General features: G+C 39.0%; 1 protein-coding gene across 1 annotated transcript; it reads right to left on the bottom strand.

Moving 5' to 3' along the window:
• Positions 1 to 739: 739 nt before the first annotated feature.
• Positions 740 to 22,227, bottom strand: SCCPDH (saccharopine dehydrogenase (putative)). Its single transcript, XM_045537171.1, has 12 exons — positions 21,916 to 22,227; positions 19,878 to 19,990; positions 18,968 to 19,048; positions 16,089 to 16,218; positions 13,092 to 13,141; positions 10,831 to 10,961; positions 10,010 to 10,127; positions 9,099 to 9,218; positions 8,955 to 9,011; positions 3,874 to 3,985; positions 2,438 to 2,519; positions 740 to 1,398 (listed from the first exon to the last, which is right to left on the bottom strand). The coding sequence occupies exons 1-12, from the start codon at positions 22,103 to 22,105 to the stop codon at positions 1,293 to 1,295; spliced, it is 1,290 nt and encodes a 429-aa protein (XP_045393127.1). The 5' UTR covers positions 22,106 to 22,227; the 3' UTR covers positions 740 to 1,292.
• Between the last annotated feature and the right edge of the window lie 331 nt (positions 22,228 to 22,558).

Consider the following 22,558-nt stretch of genomic DNA (forward strand, 5'->3'; position numbering starts at 1 on the left):
ACTACAGGCATGCGCCACAACACCTGGCTAATTTTTTTTTCTATTTTTAGTAGAGATAGGGTCTCAAACTCCTGAGTTCAAGCAATCCTCCTGCCTCAGCCTCCCAGAGTGCTAGGATTATAGGCATGAGCCACCATGCCTGGCCTCCTGTACAGCTTTCTAATTTTAGAGCTGATAAAACCTTTTCTAATGTCCCACAAGTTAGGGCAGAGCTGAGACTAAAATCCCTGTCTTGTGATGACCAGGCCACGGCAGAGTAGGCAAAGTTAGGGAGGGCGGTACTACCACCAGGAATCTCCCTCTTCAAGTTAGATACTCTCCTTCTCCTGTACAGGCAGCGCAGAATGGTCTCCCAACACAAATAATATTCTTAAATATGTTATGCTTCTCATCTTTAAGTAGAAATTCCATAAAGGGGTGTCTTCTTTAGGTAATGAACAACACGAACACTATGTTTATTATGTGCTTATTACAAAAGGAAAAGTCCTTTGCTTTATTTTAGGGCTTCTGTGGAAAACCTATTTAAAATACAAAAAGTAAATTAGAGAAAAATTCTGTGTAGGCAATGAAAAATCAATAGAATCTTACAAACTCTATCCTTAAAACTAATCACAGGTATAGAACCAGGGAAAGAAAGAATGACAAGCCCAATTATTTGTAGCAAACAGGTCACACCACTTAAGCAGCACATTTCTACCACGACACAAATACCTAGGCAGGTCTAAACACAAAACCACCATTCAACTGACAACTCTTTATTACACAACTATACAACTCAGGTAACAGTCCAAAATCAGTCAGGGTAGATGGGTGAAAAACTAGGCTAAAATAGCAAAAAGTGCTGTTTCATTTAGCAAAGGCTCACACAATACGTAGACAAACTCACCAGAAGGTGAGATCCCATTCATACCCTGGCAAGGAAAGCAGCAGTTACTGTCCTAAATGAATGCCAGTCCGGGCACCTTCACCGAGGAAAGCTGTTAACAACAAAGACAGGGACACTGCCTCCCCCATCAGACCTGCCAGCTCGTTCATAAAAATTTCCCAGGAACATTTCGGTGGAAAAGTAAGTCAAATATTAGTTCTCTCTTACAAGCAATAAAATCACAAAATCAGCTGAGATGTGAAATTTAGGATAAGGTAGTATAATTTCCTGCTTTTAATGTGTAGATATTTTATATTTGACAATCTTTTCCATATATAGTCAGACAGGCTTATAGAAGAATTTCAGATATCAAATACAGAAGCTGTTAATTCATGCACTTTATGACTTCAGTTAATTCTTCAAATATTTAGACTTCAGAGCTGCTAATGACACTAAATTCAATGCCATGTTTGTTGAGTCTGTCAATCAACTTTGTTTTGGAGAAAGCTGCTCCAGGCGTGAAGACCCCACCCCTGTAAAACAGTAACAAGAGAAAACAGTTCACACAGGTCCTCTCCAGCCCTCTGTTCTGCAGTACTAGCTACCAAATCACCGCAGAACTCACGAAAACATGAGTCTTGATACTATCATGGCTACTTTGGGCTCCATTCCTAAAATCAGCCAAATGAGCAAGTAGCTGTCATTCAGGAGAAAGTAGTACCACAACCAATCCCATCTAGGTTGGCTCAGCTCCTGCTCAGACTGTTTCCATGCTACCGTGTGTTCAAGGAGCACACTGAGCGTCATCAACCTGCGTAACTGCTGCTGTTTATGAAGACAGTCCTCAGACTCAGGAGGATTAAAAAAAGACCTGAATAGGATAAATTTAGGTAATCAATTATTATTAAAGTGTAAACAGGACTTAAACTGGATGAAAAGCTTTTTAAACACAATAGCTAACATTTGTAAAATGTTAAATATTTTCAAAGGGTACATAAGTATTTGAAAAAATTTAATTATGTTTTACTATATACAAATTTTATTTTTGTTACATATTATTTTAGGTTATGCCTGATTTACTTCCCCGGTGCAGGGATATCTTCATTTGTAAAGTTGGCCTAGTTTTAGGGCAACAGCTAAATGTTCCAATAAGAGTACGTTTGATGATCACATAGCCAGAATCCCGTGATTCAATTTACGCTTGGTGTCAGTCCAGGCTCCCACTACCAGCTGGTATAGTTCAGCACTGATGAGCAGCTCCTGTTAATACTATTTAACAACAGGGACTTGTTTTGATTGGCTGATTCTGGACTTGAGCTATTTTTCTAAAGAACTGGAGCTAACTTAACATGGCTCCCAAACTTTTCTGTCTCCCCTCATTTACCTCCACAGTTGTTCCCAAAGGCTGGTAAGAAACTGTCCTCACAGTTTTAATTTACCTGTATCTTTAGATCAAAGGAGCTGACCTAGAAACTTACAAGCAGTCTCAAAACCTGAAAATCAAATCAAGATCAGCTAAAATGTAACATAGATAAAAAAGATGTCTTCTAATTAGAAGAGAACCAAACTTACCCCTTAGGAAGATCCGAGACATCATTTAGAAGCGTCATGGCTGCCTGAACCATAGCTATGGGTGTAGCCACATAGCTAGCCTCTGCAGGAAACAGGTGATCAAGGAAAAAGTATTCATGAAGTGTGCTTTCAACAACACCCAAAAATCAAATGGTAGATTTCATATCTAACTCTAGACATATAGAATTTTTTCAATAGATACTCTGGTCACTTAATAACAAAAACAGCAATATTTATACAGTACTTATTAAGTGTCAGGTACCATACTAAGTGCTTTAAGTCTATTAAATTCAATTTTCTTAACAATTATTGAGGTTAGTATAATATTTTTATCTCTATTTTATCGATGAGAAAACTGAAGCATAGAAAGCTTAAGTGACTGACTTGTCTAAACTCACAAAGTCAGGCAGTGGCTGAGCCAGAATCCCATCCAGGCAGCTGTCTCCAGAGTGCATCCTCTTACCCACCACACTGCACTGCTGCCTTTTTTATTTTTTTTTAATTTTTAAAATTTATTTCTTTTTATAAATTTCTTTTTTTTACCTGTACAACATGTTACTGTACTGAATACTGTAGGCAGCTTCTTGATAATAACTGAAGCTAATGATTGTAGGTTTTTTGTTTCTCTATTAATACACTAAGCTGATCCCTATCTGCACTCACATACTTAAAAAACCTCTCAATTTATTAAAGAAAAACAAGTGACTATAAACATTAGTAACTTTTAAAAAGTCTATAACCAAGTAGGACCTTAACATTTATATTCCTGTCAAATAATAAAAATATAGTCAATGTATCTTTAAAAGTCAGGTGGGAATTTGAAAAAAAAAAAAAAAAAGGCAAGATTAAACTCCCTGTGACCTATCAGAGATGACTATAATTTATCTTACAATTTTACTGTAATTCTCAAGTGGGCCTGTCTCTGTATAGTTCTCTAAAATTTATAGTAAGAGCTCTTAAACTTGTTTGGGCAATGTATCCTTTTAACCATCTATCAAAAGCCATTACCCTCTCCTGAAAAATGCATGTGTGTACACCCATTTTCTAAACAATGTCAGAGTGTTCAGAGACTCCCAAGAAACCTGATGCAGATCACAGATTTGACTGATGTTACAATTATACTGCTTGTGTATGAGTCTGAAATAGGTAAGTATCAACCAGCCCCTTTTCTTACTAATACTAATTAAAATTTGCCATTCTGAATTATTGCATTATACTGATAAAGAAAACCAGAGGGAAGAATGCGCTAATAAAATTGGATTATATAAATGATTTCAATCCTTCCTTTGACAGAATAATTTTAAATTACTTAAATAATTTGTGCAAATGTATTTCTAAAAAATCAAGCTTCAAAAAGAATATATTGTAATAGCATCTGACTTTATAGCTTAAGACAACGTAAAACTCCCAAGCATTCTTAAGTCATATGTGAATACCTGGTCCTTTCACCTGAGTACAAATTCTGATATTTGGTTTGTTCTTATCAGTACTAAGGCCTTGGCTATATCCTTGACCGAAGAACGTGACCGTAAATGAGGCGGCATCCATCTATGAAAGAGAAAGCAAAGGGCTTATTTAATAAATATGTCATTTCCTCCTGGAACATAATAAAACCTACTATTCTACTTCATATGAGACACTTTCAGTAGATTAAGAACACTGATGTTTTCCCAGAATATCTTATCCTTTAAACATGGAGGAAAAATTAATTCTCTGAAGCTATAAGTTTTGATGACTGGTGTGATGTAGGGGAGAGAGGTAGTGAGAAACAGGGAAGAGATAATGATTCTTGAAGGTAGTTTTTATTGGGGTGTGGGTTGGAATATGGAAATCTGGTTTTAGATATTTGTTTTATGTGACAAGACAAAAATAGCCAGCAAGTAACAGAAATATGGGCCTGGGGCACAGATACATAATTGTTCCTACTTAGAGATATAAAAATTCAATTCAAGAAGTTAAATTCTAGAGGACTTATTTTAGCATCTTTCATAATCACTAAATTTAGTAATAAGGTAACAAAGAATTTAATCATGATCATCAAATTTTTATTAAGTATCGACAAAGAGTTATTCATCACAGCATTGCCAGATAGGGCTGTGCTTCTTCAGACTTTCAACAGATTAAGTAAATATAACCTGGGGTGCTAATTATACAACGATGATGCAGACACTCCAAGATTGCTTCCCTTAATATAGATAGAATTTTTGTAAAATGGATTTTTTTCCAGAAAATGTCCTTGGTCCAAACTGTGTATTTTCTCATTTTATACTTTAAATGAGTATGTGTCTCATATTCATTTAAGAGACATAAGTATGAGACATAAATATATTGTCCCTGTCTTTCCCAGTGCTTATTAATATAATTTAGTGGGGGAGAGAAATACATAACAGTACGAGACATAAACTAAAAGATGCAGAAATAGCTCAGAGGAGGATGTTACTAAATCTACTGGAGCAGAGGGCAGCATTGTGAAATGTATACACATACACACAGACACATTTTAATAATTTACTACACAGAAAAGTAGGATGGATTCCAGAAAGCAGAAACCATTATTTAAAGAGACAGAGGGATGCAGCAGCATGGTGTACCTAGAACATGTAACTCAAGAGATGCAGACAGATCAGACACGTGCCACACCTGTCCCCTCCCCTGCTGTGGCACCCACACTAACCGGTCATGACCCTCTCTCAGGCTATGCACACATTCAGCTACAGAACTATTTTCAACATAGTCTCTGGGTTGCTACTACCAATTAATCAGAGCTGGATGAAAAATGAAACCTATCTGGCATCCAGGACCAGGTCATGAGGAGCCTAGGATGGCCTCACCCCTCTGGAGATGGACTTCCAGCCCGTCGTACTCCAGGGTATGTTCCAAAATCACCCAAACCTGACCTGGAACCTTCCCACCTGCACAGCAGTGATTCTCAACCCTGGCAGCACATCAGCATCACTGGGGAGATTTTTAAAACCCCAATGCTGAGGCCACATCCCAGACCAACTGAACCAGAATCTCTGGTCATCAGTTTCGAGTTCTCTCCTAAAGCGGAGAACCACTGGCCTGTACTTTCAGGCCCCACTCCAGACCTGCTGAATCAGAATATCCAGAAGCAGTGTGAGGGCCTGTGTATTTGGAAAAAGCTCTCTAGGTGATTCGGATGTATGAAATCCCAGTTAAAAATCACTGCCAAAGCAGTGAGTCAAGGAAATTTTTCAAAGGCAATGACAAGGTCAGATTTTCTGTCTTAGAAAGATCTCTTAGACAGCAGCGGAAGATGGATTAGAAAGAAACCATACGAAGGCTACAAAAAGTTCAGCCAAGAGATAAGGGCCTGTACTACCCACAGAGTAAAAGGCAACCCAAAGAAGAGGAGAAAATATTTTCAAAACATGTATCTGATACGAGACTCATATCCAGAATAGATAGACAACCCCTAAAACTTAACAAAAAACAAACAACCCTATTCAAAAATGGGCAAAGGGACTCAAATAGACATTCCTCCAGAGAAGGTATTACAAATGATCAATAAGCACATGAAAAGATGTCCAACATCACTAATCATTAGGTCAACGCAAATCAAAGCCACAAGATACCACTTCACTCCCATGAGGATGGCTACTATTCCAAGAAACCCAAAAAATATTAAATAACAAACGTTGGGGAGGATATGGAAAAATTGGAACCTTGGTGTACCACTGATGGGAAGGTAAATGGTGCAGCCACTATGGAAAACCGTTTAGTGGTTCCTCAAAAAATTAAATATAGAATTAACATATGATCCAGCAATTCCACTTCTGGGTGTATACCCAAAAGAATTTAAAGCAGGGTCTTGAACAGATACGTGTGCACCCATGTTCACAGCAGCATAATTTACAACAGCCAAAAGCTGGAAGCAACCCAAGTGTCCACTGACGAATGAATGGATAAACAAAATGTAGCATATACATACAATGACGTATTATTCAACTTTACAAAGGATGGAAATTCTGACACACACTACAATATGTATGAACCTTAAGGACATTGTGCTAACTGAAATAAGCTAGTCACAAAAAGACAAAGACTGTATGATTCCATTCCTACTCTGAGGTACCCAGAGTAGTCAAATTCAGAGACAGATGGCGGCAGCCAGGAGCTGGGAGGAAGGAGAGCTGGGGAGTTACTATTTAATGGGTATAGAGTTTCAGTTTTGCAAGATGAAGAGAGTTCTGGAGGTGAACTGACTGTGATGGTTACAAAATAATATGAATGTACTTAATAACACTCAAAACTTAAACACGGTTAAGATAAATTGGTACGTTAAGGTAAATTGCATGTTCTGTGTGTTTTACCATAACTGGAAGAAAAAGAGACACAGGAAAAAACATGACAGGCAGCTGTGACGGGTTTGGAGAAAAATATAGAATGATGCTTATATTTCTTGCTGGGCAGATGATAGTACCACCAACTGAGATGGGAAATATAGAAAGAAGAAGATAGTTTGGGGTAAAGAAATTCAGATTTTGACACGTTGAGTGTCAAGTACCTGGAGGATATACATCTAATAAAATAGGTAGATACATAAATCTGGAGATATAAATGTATGTTAAGAGCACTGCTGAGATCACTTAGGGAGAGTGAGTGAGAAGCAGAAGTAGGATGGAACCCTGGGGCCCACTTAAATGATCCACATTTAAGGAGTAGAAAGAAGATGAGGATATAGCATAGCAAAGGAGGAGAAAAAGCAGACAGAAAACTTCAGAGAGCAATTATCTCAGAAGCCAAGAGAAGCAAGTATTTCAAGTAGGACAATAATGTCAAAGACAACAGATGAATCAGGACTAAAGAGCATTTAGCAGTTGTAAGGTCAATGGTGACTTTAGCAAGGGGCAATAAAGGGTGAAGGAAGGGTGAGGACTCTTTTTTAGTTGGGAAAGACACGGACATGTTTATAGGGTAAGGAGAAAGAACCTGTAGAGAGGCAGGAGGCAGAATCTAGAGGAGAGAAAAGGAATTATCAACTGATGAAGCCATGGGAGTCTGAACAAAAGCAGCAGTCATAACTAAGACTCAGGCTATTCTGAATCTCAGATCCACCATATTCCAGCTATGTGAACTTAGGCAAATAAAACCCTTTCTGTTTATTTCCTCAACTGTAAAAAGTGGACGATAATGATACTTTTGTTTTTTTTTTGAGACAGAATCTCATTCTGTCACCTGGGCTAGAAAGAGTGCCATGGTGTCAGCCTGGCTCACAGCAACCTCAAACTCCTGGGCTCAAGCAATTTTCCTGCTTCAGCCTCCCAAGTAGCTGGGACTACAGGTGCACGCCACCATGCCTGGCTAATTTTTTCTATATTTAGTAGAGATGGGGTCTTGCTCTCGCTCAGGCTGGTCTCAAACTCCTGATCTCAATCGATCCTCCCACCTCAGCCTCCCAGAGTGCTAGGATTACAGGCATGAACCACCGTGCCCAGCTGATAATGATACCTTTAACGTAAAGCACATAAAGCACGTAGCCCAGTGCCTGCAACATGGTATCTGCTCAAATTGTAAAGAGCACAGGTGGGAAGATTAGCCTTGTACAGAAGAACGCATCTTCCAGAGAGGAGGAAAAAAGGTGAAGCTGGGAACAATGACAATAGATCTGAGAGTAGGGATTTGAGGGGGCACACAACAGGTGCTCTCAATTCCTTTAGTGAAGTAAGAGTTGAGATAATTTGCAGATAGGGATGAGGCCTGGGCTACTGAGAGGAGATGGAGGCATGACTGATGAAAAATAAAACAGGCTGGCACAGTGGCTCACATCTGTAAGCCCAGCACTTTGAGAGGCTGAGGCAGGAGGATCATCTGAGCCCGGAAGTTCAAATCTGCAGTGAGTAGTGAGCTATGACGGCACCACTGCACTCCAGCATGGGCAACAGAGAGACTCTGTCTCAAAAAAAAAAAAAAAAGCAAAGAATCAGCAGTGGGATTTCCCCATGGGAGTGCCTTGTGTCAAGGAGATGAAAGCTAAATGACCCACGGCCTCACTCAGGGTGTGATCTGTAAGCCAACCGGGAGGAAATGAGGCCTTCCTACTGCTGAGGATGTTGGATGCCTGGTGATTTACTTTATCTACTGTGGGAATTCAGGGTATGTGGAAGAGAAAGTAAGACTTGGGGGCAGGGGAGCCACAAGGAAAAGATAACAGAGGAGAAAAATACTTGAGATTTCTATGAAGTGAAGAGAATATATTTTCTGGAGCCGGATGGCCGGGTTCTCATCCCACCTTGACCATTTATAGCTGTTGAACCTTGGGCAAGTTTCTTAGCCTCTCTGTGCCTCAGTTCCCTCATTTGTAAAACAGAGATAATAATAATACATACATCCAAGGAGTGTCTGAAAAGATTAATCTAATTTAAAAATTTAAAAGAGTGTCTAGAACACAGTAAATGCCCCATCAAGTCTTAGCTGATATTGTCACTACACTGAGGAAAAGTAAAAATAAAGGAAAATATTATTTTAGAGCTCTGAATATAAAAGAAAGGATTACCTGTTTTTGTGTTGGACCTTGTTTTGAAAAACAGCCAAAGGAGAAGAGCCATGGGAACTAAAGGGGGGAAAAGAAACCTCAGTGATATTTTTAAAAACTCATGGAAAATATTTCTAAAAATCAATTTCATAAAATCTGACTTACTTTTATGAGAAGTTGCCTTCCAATGCCAAACTTCACAAAGAATAAAAAGAAAAGTCCTGCAAACATCAGCTTAATGACAGAGGTGATGCCTCCCACGGTTACGTAAGCAGCATACTGAACCTAGATTGAGAATATAAAGTTAGAATGTTTCTCCCTGCATTTTACACCAAGTAATACAAGGATGTTGGCTACTTCTAACTTTCTCTTCAGTCACAAATATGGAAAAAAAGCAATTTCCACTTTATGAATGCATGATGTTCTATAAGCTTGTTCAGAGACCAGACATTGGGAGACTATTTTTTAAAGAAATTGTTACAAATGGTAATTAGCTTCCCCTATTTGACTGAACACAAAAGTCCACATAATCTATAATATATATCTGAGTTTAGCAACAATACATTTACGGAATGCAGACTCCACTTACAACCCTTCCTATGAGAAAACACCCTTCACCTTTTAACTTGAGATACAGTTTCCCCCTGAAGTCTCAGCAGTCAAAGCAAGTACTTCCCTCCCCACGGAAGTAGGATGGAGCTCCATAGGTGACAAGGAGAGAAGGGACAGAGGTCCCAGACATCTCCACAAGCAATAAAGAGTGTTTCTCGCAGCCGAAACACTAAACAGGGACTGCCGAATGCTTATGACACCAGGATTTCTTGTACTGAATTTGCTGTTGTTGTGTTATCGTAAAAAGGAAGGCAGCAGGCAAGATCTGAATCATGGGGCATGGCTACTACCACCCCCATAAAATGCAAAATGCTCTACGCTAACAATTCTATTTCTGGAAGCTGAAACCTGCATTATTTAGCTCTTTCTTTTTTTGCCTTATAAACAAAAATAACCCAAATATATAAGGGAACTGTAACAAACATAAAATACTCTTCACTAATAAATAAAGCATATATACTTACCGGTGATTCCTCTAAATTTTCATGCAAGTAACGCTGAGTCCGCTTCACAACAGACACATCAGATCCCAAGAAAGGAACGGAATATACGTTGAGTTCTCTACAAAAAGAAATTGGCCACCTGCAAGACAGACCCATGAATATTTTGCATTTTCTCCAATTACAGTGACAACTTTAGCTGGTAAATTTTTGAATAAAAAAAATCAGTAACTTTTTTTGAGACAATAATAAAAGTGGTGGATTTGCTTTTAATTAAAATTTATTTCAATAATTCTTCCTTTGTTCTCTACACCTATACCCAAATAAATGAAAAGTGAAACAGTGTAGTATTCTTCATATCATGGACATTTAACACATGTAGTTTAACTATGTTTTACCCCATCAATTTTCCTAAACAATAAAAAGAACATTCAACAGCCCAATCCTAATCTCATATCTATAAAGTTCTCACATAAGTGCTATTAACGAAATTAATTAATCTACACTAAGGTCAACACACTTTGAAATGGTGGTTTTACTGGATAAAATTTAATTGACATTTAATTTTTATATTGATAGCAAAAAGTCATCATAAAATTCACTTTCTTCCTAGTATTAAAATTTATTATTATATGTGAAGTCCTTAAGCTTATGGTAATATATTGAAAACTATCCTGAACCTACTACAAAATTGTCTCCAAGCTTTTCTTAGTAGCATACTTTATTAATAGCCAATGCAACAACAATATACTTAGATTATCTTAGATATATTAAAGAACAGATTCTCATTCCCACTGCTTCACTTGACTAGAAGAAAAAAAAGGACAGATTCTGAGATAACATACCTTCTTTTCAATTTTGCACCAACAATTGGGAGAGGTTTCAGATTTGATGCTTGTCGTAGTTTTCTCAAATTACTCTGATCTCCAAAACCATAAACTGCTGACTTCCAGGTACTATCGTGAATGCACAATCCCTAATAAAATATTTCAAGAGTTGAAGAAACACGTTTTAAGGGGCAATTACTAAAATGTAAAACCAAGAAACTTACAATTGTTACAAACATTTCACTACTATTTGGACAAGACATAATTCCTTATTTAATAATTTTGAGATGAATTTTCATGACCAACTAGGCAGCATTAACACTCATTAGCTAGATCATATTCAATATTTATACCAACATAAGCCCTTCTTTCTTCTTACCATTATTTATGCTTTCTGTAATAAGTAATTATTATTCAACTAATCGATGATATTCCTTCAAAATTTGCCACTCTAGGGCTGGGCACGGTGGCTCACACCTGTAATCCTAGCACTCTGGGAAGCTGAGGCAGGCGGATCGTTTGAGCTCAGGAGTTCGAGACCAGCCTGAGCAAGAGCGAGACCCCGTCTCTACTAAAAACAGAAAGAAATTATCTGGCCAACCAAAAATATATATAGAAAAAATTAGCCAGGCATGGTGGCACATGCCTGTAGTCCCAGCTACCCGGGAGGCTGAGGCAGAAGGATTGCTTAAGCCCAGGAGTTTGAGGTTGCTGTGAGCTAGGCGGATGCCACGGCACTCACTCTAGCCCGGGCAACAAAGCGAGACTCTGTCTCCAAAAAAAAAAAAAAAAATTGCCACTCTAAACCTTTTCCTATCCTACACTGTTTCCTCACATCAAGACACATTCTTGTGCAGACATTTATGCACAGCGCACTGTCTGTCTACCTACCCTCTGCTAATGCCTGCTTCCCCACCCACCTCCATCACCACTTAGTCCAGCCCCAACTTATATACTTATCTTTCTGCGGAAGTCTTGTTAAAATTTTTTTTTAATTCTGAAGTTCATAAATACAATTTATGTTTTATTTCTTCAATCCTTCAATTTCTTTTTGGTACTACAGTCAGTAGAGAATCTTTTTCTTTTCTTTTTTTTCCTCTACCTGTTGCCTGCGCAAGAGTGCAATGGCATCCTTGTAGCTCACTACAACCTCAAACCCTGGGCTCAAACAATCATCCTGCCTCAGCCTCCCGAGTAGCTGGGACTACAGGCATGTGCCACCATGCCCGGCTAATTTTTTTCTATATATATTTTTAGCTGTCCAGATAATTTCTTTCTATTTTTAGTAGAGATGGGGTCTCACTCTTGCTCAGGCTGGTCTCGAACTCCTGACCTCGAGCGATCCTCCTGCCTCGGGCTCCTAGAGTGCTGGGATGACAGGCGTGTGCCACCGCACCCGGCCAACATGCTCTACACCATCCCACCTTTGTGTCTTTGTTATACTATTTCCTCTTCCCTCACATCTCCACAGCACCAGTCCTTGAAATTCTGTCCATATGCCAGCTTCTCCAAAAAGTTCTTGATCTCTGGACTTCCATCTAGATGTATTCTCCATTCTCAGAATCCTACAGTATTTCATCCCATCTCTTTAATAACAAACACTTTGTCTTTCCTGCTAAACTAAACTATTACCTTTTTAAGGGCAGGGTTTGCATCTTATTCACTGACATGTCACTTTATCTTGCCCTGCTATATACATCTGCACCACTACACAATATTTGTTGAATGAATACATTTTAGAACAAATACTTATGAAGCCACAGAACAAATCTAGAATTGGGCTAGGCACTACTAGCAATAAAAGTACTATCATGAAATATGATCCTTTCCCAGAAATGCAACTGTTTTATGTTCCTAAATAGACTATAAATTCAGTAAGACTAGATTTACTTCACACATTTTTTTTTTGGTCACAACAGGACCTAACTCCAAGTTAGGCACATAATAAACATATACTGACTTGCACTAAAGTGAAAAATTTCTTGGCTGACAACATTTACTACCCAACAATAACAGATGCTTTAGTGTTGGGATCATGGTAATTCACTTTAATATAATGAATTGTGCAGTTGTTTTTAATGTAAGTTATATTTAAGTCAAAGTAATCTCAGTAATTTTATATCTTTACTTTTTAAAATTAAACATAGTGACTTTCATACATTAAAAATTATAAATACATAAAAATTTTAATTAATCTAAATCTTTTTAAGACACATTATCATTTCCAAAATGTTTTTAATATTAACTTGAAAAAACACTTGACAAACAGAAAAACGAACCTCAGGTCCTGTATGTATAGTTAGGAAACTTTCCACAGCAGTCAAAGTACCTGAAAGAGTTAAAAGAATGGTAAACGTAAACTCAAACGAGATTTTTTGATTATTTAGCCAGGATAAGTAAATAATAAACTATTCCTATTCATTCACGTTTACCAAGCCTACAGCTGATACAGCCAGAAAATCTGTACAGATAACAGTTTTATTATACTTTTGTAAACAGACTTAAGAAAGAGCAATTTACATAAACTCTAACTGCCAGTACTGAAAAAATCTTTTCTAGTATTTAAACTGAAAAGACTAAGAATCTCCCTCAATAAGGCAACAATTTAGCTTACTCATTCTGGAAGGCCCAACAGGCCACAGTTCTCAAAATCAGATCTTTGGGAGTTATTCTGTTTTCAAATACGACAGCTTTCAAGAGGCTTATTAGTAGTGGCTTACAATGAATGCACACAAAAACTATCAACACACACTTTGATGGCTTATAAAATACTTAAAGCTGTTAAAATGAAATAAGATATAAGTATAAAATAAAAATCAAAAACTAAAGCCAGAAAAAAGAGAGAAATTATATTAACCATGAAGACTAATATATAGGCATAGTGGTTAAGTATTTAATTATTGAGTTTCTCAAGAATAGTTAGGCAAAAGAAAACCATAATGGGGCCAGGCGTAGTGACTCAGGTCTGTAATCCTAGCATTCTGGGAGGCCAAGGTGAGAGGATCACTTAAGGCCAAAAGCTCGAGACCAGCCTGAGCAACATAGTGAGACCCCATCTCTACAAAAACTTTTTAAAAATTAGCCAGGCATGGTGGTGTGTGCCTGTAGACCCAGCTACTGAGGAAGCTGAGGCAGGATGGCTTGAGCCCAGAAGTTTGAGGTTGCTGTGAGCTATGATGACCCCAGTGCACTCTACTAGCCCAGGCAACGGAGCCAGACTCTGTCTCAAAAAAAAAGAAATAAAGAAAGAAAAGAGAAGAGAAGAAAAACATAATGGGCTGGCTAATTCTCAAACTCTGATAAAATAACCAGAGAATGTAACCTAGGTATGTGGCTCTGTGATCTAACCCTATGCAGAGAAAGCATATAGACCAACTAAAACAGTAATCTAATAAAGTGTAGACCACCTGCATCAAAAATCAGCTGGCGTACTTGTTAAAATGCTGAAGGTTTCAGTATCTGAAAAACACTTTCTTTACAAATCTTAAAGTAATATTTTCCCCTTAAGAAAAAAAAAAGATCTATTCAAAATAACAACAAAAACTATCAAATATTTAGAAATAACCTCAATAAGAAATATGCAGGGTGACCATGAAGAAAACTTCTATACTTCACAGACTTTAAAGAATTTTTTTAATAAATGGAGACATACTAGGTCCATGGATTGGAAGACAAAATATTTTAAAGATATTCAATTCACATTCCTCTTTTTAATGGGAATAGTTCCAATGTTTCACCATTAAGTATGGTATTGGCTATTGTGTTCTAACATTTATTACGTAAGAAAGTATTCTTCTAAATTCCTAAAAATCAGTAAATGGCATGAGTTTTCAATTTTCAAGTCATTTATTGAGAGGGGGATATAGCTTTTTACTTCTGATCTTATGAAGTGGTGATTATATAACTTTCTAATGTTAAACCTGGGTATTAACATATCATTTTTTTAAAATGACATTGTATGTTTTTTTCTTTTGAGACAGGGTCTCACTCTGTTGCCTGGGCTAGAGTACAGTGGAGTCATAGCTCACCCCAACCTCAAATTCCTGGGTTCAAGCGATCCTTACACCTCAGCCTCCTGAGCAGCTGGGACTACAGGCGCGTGCCACCACACCCAGATAATTTTTTAAAATTTTTTGTAGAGATAGGGTCTTGCTACATTGCTCAAGCTGGTCTTAAATTCCTGTCTTCAAGCAATCCTCCCACCTCAGCCTCCCAAAATGCTGGGATTATAGGCATGAGCCACTGCGCCTGGCCGCCACTGGGTATTTATTAAATTTTTACATAGCATTCTCTTTTTATATTTCTTAGCCTTAGTTTGTCTATAAGACATTTTCTTCTTACTTCTAATTTCACAAGCAAGATTTATTTGTAGTTTTTGTATGTATCTACGCTATCTTTGTTAAACTGTGGTTTCATAGTTATGCTAACTTTTTGATATAAACAGGAGCACTTTCCACTTTTTTAAGCTCTAGAATAGTTTATATGGCACTGGAGTTACCTTTTTTAGGTCATATTCTAAATGAACACTTTTTAAATAAGCATGACATTAGTAGCTTTAATTGTTTTACTGTAACAGTGATGGTTTTCTCCACTCTTAAGTAATTATCTTCATTTTATAAATGGGGTGAAAAAAAGATGCCTACTTCTGTGTACATTCTAGCTTTGATGGTTAAAAATTTAAAACCTTTTAACTATAATATATGTATAAATTATACTTTAAAATATGTTAATTCCTAAACAAAGCAAGTTTGGATTTATAATGGCTGCCAAAGATTTTTTTCCAGAAATTTTACAGCTCTAATCATAACTAAATTGAGACAATGGACGATTCTTCATTTTAAAACACTTGTAGTACTATCCACATCTCAACAATAGTGTCAATAGCATTTCATTATAAGTGTAGCTATGTTAAAAACCCTGAACAACATAGCAAAACCCCGTCTCTACAAAAAATTTTTTAAAAATTATCTGGGCATGGTGGTGCACACCTGTAGTCCCAGTTGATACTCAGGTGGCTGAGGCAGGAGGATGGCTTGACACCAGGAGTTTGAGGTCTCAGTGAGCTATAATAAGGCCACTGCACTCAAGCCTGGCCAAGAGAGTGAGACACTGTCTCAAAAAAAAAAACAAAAACCCAGAAATAACAAAACATGTGTTTTAATATTACTCATTTGTAGCTATGTTTCTTTTCCCAACTAGATTTTAGTTCATCACAGTTACAAACATGAAATCCTTCTACTGTTAAATTCAATCATTGCTTATTGATCAATAATTACCATTCATTTTATTTCTGGTATATATTACTCCCAGATCTGCTGGAATGGAGTCAAAGCCACTGCTTCCAATGATATAAACCCCCTTTTCTGCAGCTTTTTCATGATACTTCCACTTCATTAATTCCAGAAACTAAAAAATCCAGAACAAGAATCTGAATCAGAGCTATGCAGAAACATCAATATTAAATGATTTCTCTTTAAAGATAAAGCAATTAAACTTGGAAAATGCTGACCAGTATTGCTCTGCAGCAAAATATTAACTGTCCCAATGTTTTTTTACTTATTCAGCAAATACTGACTGAACACACAGTGTATGCCAGACGGTACATCAGACATGCTTATCTGACTTAATGATACTGAGTATTTTTAGAATTATTTTTAAATGTAAAAGTAATACCTATTATAAAAATTAAATTAATATTAAAAATACAAAGCAAGCAAAAAAAAATCACCCCAAATTGCATTACACAGATGAACATCGTTGCAGACGCGTAACTGTGCATATACAGAGAGGGAGGGCAGGAAAGGAGACAATGACAGAGGAGACAGGGGAGTAATGTCTGTTCAAATCTTTTGCTTATTTCTAAAATTAGTTTTCTAGAATAGTTTTAGATTTACAGAAACATTGAATAGTAGTTCCCATGTACTCTGAAATCCAGTTTCCCCATTAACGTATTTTACATTAGCATTTGTTATAATTAATGAACCAATATTGATACATTATTATTAACTAAATCAACAGTTTACTGAGATTTCATTTTTATCTAATGTCCTTTTTCTGTTTCAGGATCTCATTCTGGATACCACATTACATTTAGTTGTCATGTCTCCTGAGGCTCCTTTTGGCTGTGAGTTTCTCACACTTTCTTTGTTTTTAATGACCTGGACCATTTTGAGGAGTGCTAGCCAAGTATTTTATAAACTGCTCCTTTACTGGAATTTATTTCATGTTTTTCTCATGATTAAACTAGAGTAATGGATTTTGAGAGGAAGACTGCAGCAGTAAAGTGCCACTCTCACTGCATCTTATCAAGGCAACATTCTATCAACGTGATTTACCAGTTCTGATGTTGACCTTGAACACCCAACAAGGCAGTGTCTGCAGGTTTCTCCACTGTAAAATCATGCTCGCTGTCCCTAAGCATGGAGGAGCTACATAAACTATTTGGAATTCTGCACAGAAGATTTGTCTCTTCTTATCCCTCTGCCCACTTTTTAAATGGGTTATTTGCATTTCTATTATTGACTTGTAAAAGTTCTTTATGTATTCTGACCTTTTTAGATTTTATTTTATTTTTTATTTATTTATTTATTTTATTTTATTTTTTAAGACAGAGTCTTGCTTTTGTTGCCCAGGCTAGAGTGAGTGCCGTGGCGTCAGCCTCGCTCACAGCAACCTCAAACTCCTGGGCTCAAGCGATCCTCCTGCCTCAGCCTCCCGAGTAGCTGGGACTACAGGCATGCGCCACCATGCCCAGCTAATTTTTTCTATATATATTTTTGGTTGACCAGATAATTTCTTTCTATTTTTAGTAAAGATGGGGTCTCGCTGTTGCTCAGGCTGGTCTCGAACTCCTGACCTCGAGCGATCCACCCGCCTCGGCCTCCCAGAGTGCTAGGATTACAGGCGTGAGCCACCATGCCCTGCCAGATTTTTATATTACTTTTATGGTAGCTTTCAAGATGACTTACAAGCTTTTCACTATTTTCTATGTTCTGGGATATTTTAAATAACACAGGAATTGTTGTGTTTTATTAATTCACATTTCCTGCCTATTTTTTATCAATTTTCGTAATTTACACTTTCCTAGTATTTTCCAATATACATTACCAATTGATAAACTCTAAGCACATATAATATTGGCACACTGATGACAATAATCAGTAGAGACTACATAGACATATGAGGTTACCATTTTAAAGGTGTGAGTGTAGCTTAGTGACTGTTAACACATTACTTCCTGCAGTCAGGCAAACCTCAATTCTATTCCTAGTTCTCCTACTTACTAGGTCCATGACTCTTAGCAAATTACTTAACCTTCCTTAACCTTTAATTTCCTCATCTATAAAAAAAGGAAGAAAGGCAAGAAAGGCCGGGTGTTAGTGGCTCTTGCCTGTAATCCCAGCACTGGGGGGGCTGAGGTGGGAGAATCACTTGAGGCCAGGAGTTCAAGACCAGCCTGGTCCACAAAGCGAGACCCCCATCTCTACGAAACATTAAAAATAACCAGGCATGGTGGTACGAGCCTGTAGTCCCAGCTACTCGGGAGGCCGAGGCAAGAAGATTGCCTGAGCCCAAGAATTCAAGGTTATAATTAGCTATGATCACACCACTGTACTCCAGCCTGGGTGACGGAGTGAGATCCTATCTCTCAAAACAAATAAAATAAATAAATAAAAATAACAATAAAAAAATGCTTAGCACCGTGTTGGGCAAATGGTAAGCATTCAATAAATGTGAATGCTAAAAATTTTTAGGTTGAGGGGATTTTACATTTTCTGTCATGTTATCAAGGTGCCTAATTTTAAAAAGAGAATTCAAAATGAAAATTACAAAAGCGAAATTTGGATTATAAAATAGTATACTATTTTAATTAATTCAGTTTGCAGCATAAAGTATTAATAATAGCTGCAAAAATCAGCATATCCTATATACTAAGGACCTAAGAAACAAATTTAAGAAAACTGAAGCTAAAGATCTTACCAATAGTGCTCTCCTTCAACATATCAAGGGAATACCATAGAAACAGCATCTCTAAACACTAGAAAGGAGTTGTCAACTTCTAAATGTCTCAAAATTGCACTAAATATTTTCTACTTCATTAATAAGAAAATCATGTGTCGTTAATTCTATGTTTTTTCCTTTCCATTTTACATACCTGAGGCTCTCCACAGATGTCGACACAACTGGTTCCATTTTCAATACATGCCTTTACTACAGGTTCTCCATAAAATCGATACTGCAGGAAAAAGAAAGCCAACAGGTTACTTTTTCTTGACAAGTTTAAATCAGTGAAATGCCATTTAATCTTGGAAGTACAGTCTTGGTTATCAAGAAATCAAATGTTAATGAACACTTTGGGGGGGCCAATGCAGGAGGACTGCTTGAGCCCAGGAGTTTGAGGTTGCAGTGAGTAACAATCCTTCATCTCAGAGGGGACATTTCTCCCCTGCGAACCCAATTAGCTTAGAGGTCAAATTGCAATTCTGCTCTTCAACCCAGCTGTCTCCCAAGTAGGTGTGCTTTCCCTTGGGAAAGTAGATCACAAAATGACCTACTTACTGTGGAAGTAAATATTGGAACTTTCATTCATGCTAATTTTTAGAGGAAACAAAAAGAAAAAAACTGAAGTTTTTATTAATAGTTAGCATATGAATGGACTATGGCACATTCAATGGGCCATGTCAAGTGGTCATGTATTAAATACAGGGTACAACAGGTATCCTGCGGGGGCTGTGGGAGAGTTCCACAACCCAGAAGGGGCCACAGTGACACCCTCATTCATTCAGTCATTTTCAGTATATTGCAACCTAATGCCAATGAAGAAACGAAGCAGGACACATTCCCTGAGTATAGAGTCACAGAGAGCCTGTCACTTCCCCTCTCAGGAGACTTTGGTTATAACCATTTACTCCTCACAACAAGAAAAAAACCTCCCATATGGGGTTAAGACCTTCAACCAACTCTTCTGTCCTCTGCCCTTATGTTCTTGTGGAATATAAAACACCAGATTTTGCTAGAAATGAATGGATTGTTTGTTCTGATACAAAGAAGGGTTGATTACTTACTGGTCCTACACAATTGAGGACAACTGTCGCCTGTTTAGCCATTTCATCAAGTGAGGCTGGATTAGTGATATCACAGATGATTATTCCAACTTCAGACAATAGTGTTGGTCTTCCTAAAATAAATAAATAATTTAAAGAAAATCTTAGTATACTGTCATTTAATAGATCTTCCCAGATCTTCTTTTTACAGTAATCAGTGACAGCAAATTACTAAATATACTGATAAAACTGAAAGCTGATTCCCCTTGAAAACAAGAGATAAAACTGTTTTTAATCAGGTAATAAAAAAGGAAAAGGCTGGGAGGCTGAGGCAGGAGGATGGCTTGAGGCCTGGAGTTCAAGATCAGCCTGGGCAATAGTGAGACCCCCATCTCACTAAAAAAAATTTTTTTTAATTAGCCGGGCACTGTGGCGCATGCCTGTAGTTCCAGTTACTTGGAAGGCAGAGGCAGGAGGATCACTTGAGCCCAAGAGTTTGAGGTTGCAATGAGCTATGATGATGCCACTGCAACAAAGTGGGCAAGAAAGTAAGATCCTATCTCAAGGGAAAAAAAAAAAAAAAGGAAAAGTCTATGAGGAAAAGAGTTAATACTAACAGTGACTAAAAAAATTACTAACCTTTAAAAAATCATCTAACATAAGCAATGTGTAAATAACCCTGTGTAACATGACAATTTTACAATCAAGTTTTGATGTTCAGTAGATGAGTGTCCTGACTTCCTCTCCATCAAGAAATTTATATCATAAAAATAGTTTTCATCAACTACTAAACGATTACATGACCCAATTATAGGAGATGGAGGGGGTTTGTTAACACCAAAATCATGAGAACAAAAGAGAACTCTGATGTGAAAAGCACACTGTATATAAAAATACCAAGGCTCATAATAAAGAAATAATTAGAGTTAACTGACTCAATAGAGCAATGCAGGTTTTGATGGGTCAAGGTGCACTCCCCACAATAACGTGATTTGGGCATTACAAATGGCAGATAACTAGTCTGTACCTCCATGGTGTTGAGCAGGAAAAAGAAATGGGAGAATATATTTTAACAGTGAAATTACTTCTTTCGGAAAAATAAAGACCAAAAAATCTCTTTAGTTAAGATTCTGTGTGTGGGTAGTGGCAACACTAAGAGTTATAGGAGAGCCCGGCCTACATGGTCTTCCGTACGTATCCACAAACAAAAGATCCTATATTCCCACTATAAACAGGGCTCTGTGTGAAATGAAAAGGTTAAACAGAAAGAATGTAGCACGTCCAGAACTCTCAACGGCTATTTGTCTGTATGAAGCGTCTAGGGGGGAGAATTAACAGCCAGATTTAGAGGCTATCCATCCAGTCCTAAGTTAGACGTCTCCCCCTCCCCCTCTGCAACCCCAGCACCTAGGGCAGGACCCAGCACGGAAAAGGCCAGCCCGTAAGTATATGTTGCACGAATGCTGAAAGAATAAGTAAACGTCCAAACCAGACACACAAACTTTTTTTTTTTTCATGACGAATGATTCCTACAAGCAAAAAACTTCTTTAAAAAAAAAAAAATTTAAACAGAAGCCACAACAACGTTACGAGTAAAACTCGATAAGCTTTCTCTCCCGTCCGCAGAACACAAGGCAAAGGGAAAGTACAATCTCGAAGAAACCAACACGCGACTTTCCCACCGGACCAAATAACAAGAAACCTTCAAAGCCAACAGGTAACCCTGCTCTGGAGCAGAGAAAGGGACAACGAAGGGTCTTGACTACAGTTCGCCAGGAGGACTCTCCAAACGGAGGGAGAGATTCAAAAGCGGGCAAGAGGGGAAAAAAAATATTATTAAAAAAAAATTTTTTTTTTGCATGTAGCGGTGGAACAAAGCCATGACGGTATCTGAGACATCCCTCTCGCCCTCCTGTCCTCAAGCACGGCCGGGGGCGACGGGGGGCGCGTCCCCGGGGGAGAAACGCCCGTTTCGGGCGGCGTCGAGTCCCCGGCCGGGTCGGGGCTCCGAGGAGGCTGAGGCGCCGCCGCGAGGCCGCGTCGCACCCCGCGCCTTTACCCAGCTTCCGGGCAGCCTCCTCCAGCGCCCGCCGCAGCCTCTCCCGAGAGCGGCCCGCCACGGCCCAGGGCAGGCGGGAGCTCCGCTCCGGGTCCGCCTGCTCCCGGGCCACCTCCGCGGTCACGAACTGGCCGGTGAAGCCAGAGGCGCCGAACACCACCAGGTGGAAAGGCCTCTTCTCGGTCGCCATGACGAGCCCACAGCCAGCCGCGGCCCGGGGCGGGCTGAGGCCACGGCGCCTGCGCCTCAGGCAGCGGCCCCAGTACCCGGCGCAGCAACCGCCGCCGCCGTCGTCGTCGTCGTCGTGGCCGCCGCCGTCGCCGCCAGTGGCGCGCCGCGCTCCCTTCACCCCGCGCGCGCCGCCACGCCGGGGCCGCGCCCACGGCCACGCCCACGTCGCCGCGCGCGCCGGCCGCCGCCGCGCCGCTTCCGGGTCGGGAGGCTTCGGCCGGAGGCCTGCCCGGGGCCGCGGCTCCGGCTGCAGGTCTGCTGCCCGGGCTGGCGGGGACGGACGGCGGCCCATGGCTGCGTCCCCGCGTTTGTCCGGCACTGCTTGGACCGTCCGAGGCGCCTCATCTTCTAGCCCTCCCGGCGGCTGGAGGCGGCGACGGCCGGTTATTCTTGTTGCGCGGGGGCCGGGGCA

The sequence above is a fragment of the Lemur catta genome, chromosome 25, assembly GCF_020740605.2.
Source record: "Lemur catta isolate mLemCat1 chromosome 25, mLemCat1.pri, whole genome shotgun sequence".
NCBI classification, from domain to species: Eukaryota; Metazoa; Chordata; class Mammalia; order Primates; family Lemuridae; genus Lemur; species Lemur catta.

Bases quoted from the DNA above. Each gene is read 5' to 3' on its own strand.
- SCCPDH (XM_045537171.1), bottom strand. From the start codon at position 22,105: ATGGCGACCGAGAAGAGGCCTTTCCACCTGGTGGTGTTCGGCGCCTCT. The intron at 19,991-21,915 runs GTAAAGGCGCGG...TATTTATTTTAG, and splicing joins GGAGGCTGCCCGGAAGCTGG to GAAGACCAACACTATTGTCT. The intron at 2,520-3,873 runs GTATTCACATAT...TGTTTCCTGCAG, and splicing joins TACTCAGGTGAAAGGACCAG to AGGCTAGCTATGTGGCTACA.